Raw genomic sequence first — 6406 nt, 5'->3', positions numbered from 1 at the left:
TTCACCCATTCATGAACAATTCGTGTCATTTTGTCATCCTGTTGCCATCTACAATTATCCTCCATGTTTCATAAACCTTTGATCGTTTGCCAAAAGATTTAGTCCAAGAATAAATCTGAGTGCAACAGCAAATTTGATGGCGTTCAGCTTTGGAAATATTTCTCAGCTGTACAGTTAATTTCCTGACGAGTTCTTTATGTTGCTTTCCTAAACACCAAAAGTAATTTTGATCTATCAGAAATTTATGTACAATTCCCCTATTAGGAAATCAAAGCCCGTGTGAGACACAGCCCTTTCATGCCTTGATTTCCCAAGTCTTAAGATAGCAGCCATACTTTCAAAGCTTTATTTACATCAGTTTTAGTTCACGTTGCAACACCAGATCCTACCAAATGACAAGAGTTAATGAAGACTGAATAGTTGAAACTCATGCAACTACCTTTGTTGTACTATGTATTTAAAGGATCTCATCAACTAGTACCCAGAAATAAAAAGGGATCAGGCAGCAGGTAGGTTCTGTATGGTGGGCTGCACTATGAATGCAACTGTGGCATGAGGAAAGTCATCCCAAAAACAGCGCTGTAAAGGTTTGCAGAAGATTTGGATAGGTATTAGAACTGGATTAGAGTTGAGCAGATCTTATTACTCGCCACCTTCAAACATCTTCTTCCTGCCCTCCATTCCAGACTTTTCCTCAATGTTTTTCCTCCAGTCACCCACATCACGTAGGTCCTTCTCCTATGAAAAGACAGGAGATAAAATGTTATGCTTGGATAGTGCCTTTAACAGGACTCATGCAGGGGGCAACCTTTGCCTTACGATTCCTCCCTGGACAGAAAAACCCTTTGTTTCATTCACAGCATGACCTGCCAAGTGTGCTAATATTTATTGGGTGGTTCACAAGTTTTCATCAAGAAAAACTGGAAGCTTACCAACACATCCCAGAAGAGTGAAATGGTTCAAAGACAGTAAATGGAAATAAATTAAAAATTGCTTACCCTGCTGCTAACTCCATAGTATTTTGTATATATTACAGCCAGAAAGCCCATTTTTACCATCACTGACTGCAGTTACAAACTTTAGTAAGTCAGAGTTTGTTTAATGAACTGCCACGGTTCATACAATGCACTAAACCATATATTATTCTTTACATTCCACAATGGTTGAGTTCACTCATTATTTTGGTAAAGCTGCAAGCTGTGTGTCTCATCTTTCAGTTCTCTTATAACACCATTTTTGGAATCTTCACTGTTAGATGTCTTTTAAAAATCTTCAATATCTATCGATCTATCTATCTATCATCATCTATCATCTATCATCTATCATCTATCATCTATCATCTATCATCTATCAATCTATCATCTATCATCTATCATCTATCTATTTATCTATCTATCATCTATCAATCTCTATCCATCAATCAATCCATCTGTCATCTGTCTATCTTTCTTTCTTTCTTTCTTTCTATCTATCTATCTATCTATCTATCTATCTATCTATCTATCTATCTATCTATCTATCTATCTATCTGAGCCGTGGTTAGGGTGCAGTACTGCAGGCCACTTCAGCTGACTGTTATCTGCAGTTTAGCGGTTCTAATCTCACCGGCTCAAGTTGACTCAACCTTCCATCCTTCCGAGGTGGGTGAAATGAGGATCCAGACTGTGGGGGTGATATGCTGACTCTGTAAACCGCTTAGAGAGAGCTGAAAGCCCTATGAAGCGGTATATAAGTCTAACTGCTATTGCTAACTGCTATTGCTATCTATCTATATCTATCTATCTATCTATCTATCTATCTATCTATCTATCTATCATCTATGTCCACCTATAATCTAGTGTCCTTGTGTTCAATATATTATGACACAATTTCTGGCCATGTTAGAAATCAGCATGACAAGCTTCCTGGATGCAATCTGGAAAACTCATGGGGGGACTTTCTTGGAGTGAAGGATCTAAAACAATTATTAATATCTAATTTTATTTGTGTTTCACTTATTTTAATAACATTATTCTTCTAGCAGGAAACCATAAATGACATTTAGGCAGGAGGAGGAGTTGAATATTTTTTTAAAAAAGGATTATATTAACTATGACCTCTATCTTAAATTATAAGTCACTTAATGTATTGTTAAGTATTTCATTTTATTTGCAGGACAGTCCAATATTGTGAAATACCTAGTGAGCATAATTGGACTTACTTAGGCAGCATAGGACTCTACTTTGACCTTGATTTGAAAGACTTCCTTAATTTCATGCACATCCAAATAGAGCACACAACTTACCCCTTCAGTATTAGAACATAGAATAATAAGGTAAAAGGAACCTTGGAGGTTTTCTAGTCCAATCCCCTGCCACATGACATGAGACCCTATACCATTCCAGACAAATGACTGTCCAGTTTTTTCTTGAAAACCTCAAGTGATGAAACACCCACAGCTTCTGGAATCAAGCCATTACTAATTATTTAAGCATCAGGACTTTTCTTCTTAGTTCTAGTTTGGAACTCTCTTTAATCATCTTCCACTTGTCCTGCCCTCGGGTACTTTGGAGAACAGGTTGACCCCCCCCTCTTCTCTGTGACAGCCCCTCAAGTACTGGAAGACAGTTACCACATCACTCTGATTCCGGCTCTTTATTACAGAACCAGTTTCCTCAAATATTAGACTGAACAACCAAAGGTAAATATTGAGGATGATAGATGGCTAAGCATAGGTTTAATATACCCAAGACATCAAGATACTTGGTGGTTGCAGTGAAATTCTTGACAGATGCATTTAGCCAAACTACTAGTAGGAAATTGCTACTTTTCAACTATCTAAATACCTTTTCAGAGTCTTCTTTCTTGACTTGCTTCAGATTAGCTCTAAGATCCATGCAGACTTTGTTTTGGAACCCAGAAGGGCTCTCAGCATAGCGTCAGCAGACATGCGGACTCTACGCAGGGGTGGCCTCTTGAATTTGCCCCTCAGGTCAAACAGTTTCTGGCTCAAATCTTCAAGCTGCAGTCAGAAAGAGATGAAAATACCCAATGATGTGACCAAAGCCAAGAATGATGAAGGAAGGCAAAATCAAAATTTAAATCAAGAGATGCCAGAGGAATCCAATCCATAGTCAGAAGAGATCTGACTAAAATAAGTATATTGAAACTATAAGAGAAAGTGCTTATGAACACAAAGGGAAAATAATGCTAGACGTGTTACAGAAAATCACATACAGGCAGTTCTACATCAGCTGAAATAAAATGCAGAGGCCATGACTTTGCATCTTAACCTCATATATCTCCTTTATAATCCTGTGCTTGGAATTTAATTATCTCTTCAAATAAATATGCTCACAATTAATCTGCATATGATAAAAAGGTTCTTTCTCTTGGTTAACCATTTTGCTTCTGTGTATTTTTTGTAACTAGATTTTGTGTTGGTACACATACACACACACACATATATACATACATACATACATACATATATGTGTGCGTGTGTGTGTTGTATTTGTGCTGATAATAAATAAAGAGAGACACTAAATATATACAGCACAGGTTCAAATCCCAGTAAGGGTATGGCTAGCTGATGAGAGCTAAATAGCTTGAAATAGATCTATACTAGTCTCCCTTTATTTATTTATCAGCACAAATAAAACAAACAAACAAACAAATCACACACACATGCACACACACACACATATATATATATGTGTTTTATATATATATATATATATATATATATATATATATATGTGTGTGTGTGTGTGTTGTGTGGTGTTTGATAACATACTTCTACCATACTTTGTGTTTTTTTTTGCCATTGATGTGGATATATTCTAAGTGTATTCCTGTCCCACTTACATAGTATATTGAATATTGTATACACAATATTCATCTTAAATGTTTACTAAAACGGAAAATGTGAGTAGTGAAGATACAGTCTATCTAGCAATATCAGTCCAGCTATTCTTTTTTCTCTTCAATTTTTCAAAGTTAGCTGTGATGTCAAATGCCTACACTATTTTGAGCAAAGGAAAACATCTAAAAAGTCAACTTGGTAGCCAATCCATGTGATTGGATTCACCCCTTTTGTAGAGTATGTGTGTTACAAACCACATTAAAAGGGGTGTGGCTTTAATTGTACCGTTCAATTGTACCTATTTTATGTATTTTTTAAAATCCTGCGCATCATGGCCACTTCCCAGCATGCTGGTCTCATAAAATACAAAATTGTTGTATTTCTTTATGAGATGAAAATTTCAACCCACTTGGACACAAATGCTTAGAAATTGCCCACCCAATCAATAAACCATATGTATGGATGTTGTACCATATATACATACGTTCTGTAATTAAGATAATTACCTCTTTGGTAGTTTTCTGTAATTTAACTTCTGTGTCGTATCTTTCCTCATCAACCTCTTCTACCTTAGTATGAAGTTTTTTGACAAATTCCTGTTGAGAAACAACAAGTGATTATTAAAGGAGGTTGCTTAAACTTACTTAACTATTTTTTGCCAAACCTTACTAATTCTTCTTCTGGAGGCTTGTTTTTGATAGATGATATGTCTAGATGTACAGTTTCAGAATTACTGAGTCTGTTCCACATCTTTATTTTTTTTATTCTTGGAATTAAGTAAAAGTACTTTTTCATAAGCCAAGTAAAATTATATAATTATGAAGAAAGAGATAAAGTGAATTGGTTCTGCATCACAAAGAAAAAACTTAAGGTATACCAAGCCAACAATGTCGTCAGGGATGGGGTGTATGTCCATATAGCCCAGATACATAAACATTTAGCCTAAACTATTCATTTTTGAAATGGTATGACATAGTTAACTCTCAAGACAATTAGGTGCCTAAAGATGTTTAAGTGTAAAGCAGATGTACATACATAGCATGGACTTCCTGGGAAGAACAATAAGGCATAAATACAATTAATAAATGATGGGATTCCCTGTTACTTTGTGGTCACTGCTCTGTTTATTTTTTCAAGGTTGTTCCATTGCAGGTTTGGCTGAAGAAGAAGGAGGAGCTGCCTTTCAGAAATTCCTTTGCTATTACTTTGAGATTCAGATACTACCAAATAAATAAATAAATAAAACCACATGAGATCTGAAGACAACAGGACATTGGGGGTGGGGAATGAGTGTAACTACTTTCTAAAAAACAGAAGTCTTCAATCAAGGAAAGAAACGGGAAGAAATGATTCATAAAATATGCAGTGCTATAACCCAATGTGTCACTGTAATTGTACCTGTAACCTATAATTGTTTGCTTAGAATTTTATTTTTACTTAGTAGGTGTTTAAACCTGCACTTTGATATGGCCTACACTATAGCCTAATATAATATAACAGCAGCTTCCTCAGCAAACTGCAATGGGGACAAAATGCAATATCAGCATATTGACATTATCACATAAATGTTGCCCTCAGATACTTACTGTCACGATTCCTAACACAAGCGTATACCGTATTTTTCAGACTATAAGACACACTGGTGTATAAGACGCATCAAGATTTTGAAGAGGTAAGTAAGAAATAAAGGTTTTTCTCCTCCCTGGCCCCCAGGAGCACTCTGCAGGCTTCAGAAGGGCTGGGGGAAAGCAACGATACCCCAGTTTCTGCAAAAAACTGGCAAAAAGGGATTTATTTTTGCAAAAACAGCAGCATTTCCCCCTTCCCCCAGCCCTGCTGAAGCCTGCAGAGTGCTTCTGGGGGTTGGAGGAAGGGGGAAACACCTCTGTTATTGTGAATAAGGTGGGTCTTATACTCCGAAAAAATGATAAGTTTCAGTTTTGGGGCAATAATCATTTGTCTCCTCTCCACAGACAGTCAGGCCTAGGCCTCTAATATGTTAAAAACATAAGCCAAATTAAGAACATATATTTATATTTGGGGATGATGGGTCTTTATAGTTTGCAAAAATCTAATTTGGAAAGAAACGAATTGTCAGATCAAATCAGCAAATCAACTAATGCATTATACGTGAAGTTTAATGCTCCTGTTCTTGGATAGGAGATGGAAGGGATGAAATCATTACCTGCAGTTCTTGCATGGAACTTGGCATGTGCAGAGGTGGACAGTGTTCTGCAAGATAATTGGCTTTTTCTTCTTCTTAGCTACAGCTTCTTTTCAAGCTCAGTAGCAGCAATCTGGAGCATAACACTCTGGAAGATAATTGGAAGAAGCAAAATTACATTGGCAGAAGAAGTATTTGTCAAGGAAGAGAGAGAGAATGCATCATAAGGTATATTGTGCCCAAAACAACAATCACCTCTGCTAACATCAAAATAAAGGGCAGGGCTTAGAAAGTAGCATAGAACAGAGTCAGTATAAAGGTAAAGATTCCCCTCGCACATATGTGCTAGTTGTTCCCGGCTCTAGGGGCAGTGCTCATCTCCATTTCAAAGCCGAAGA

At 36.7% G+C, this 6406-nt stretch overlaps 1 protein-coding gene across 1 annotated transcript; it reads right to left on the bottom strand.

Moving 5' to 3' along the window:
- Positions 1 to 438: 438 nt before the first annotated feature.
- TNNI2 (troponin I2, fast skeletal type) lies at positions 439 to 6146 on the bottom strand. Its single transcript, XM_032232365.1, is given in 5 exon segments — positions 439 to 738; positions 2826 to 2887; positions 2890 to 3001; positions 4351 to 4440; positions 6030 to 6146. Coding segments are annotated over 5 exon segments (387 nt in total). The 5' UTR covers positions 6057 to 6146; the 3' UTR covers positions 439 to 642.
- Between the last annotated feature and the right edge of the window lie 260 nt (positions 6147 to 6406).

The sequence above is a fragment of the Thamnophis elegans genome, chromosome 1 (assembly GCF_009769535.1).
Source record: "Thamnophis elegans isolate rThaEle1 chromosome 1, rThaEle1.pri, whole genome shotgun sequence".
NCBI lineage: Eukaryota > Metazoa > Chordata > Lepidosauria > Squamata > Colubridae > Thamnophis > Thamnophis elegans.
Note: the sequence above shows the minus strand (reverse complement) of the source record. Positions and strands in the feature narration are given on the sequence as shown.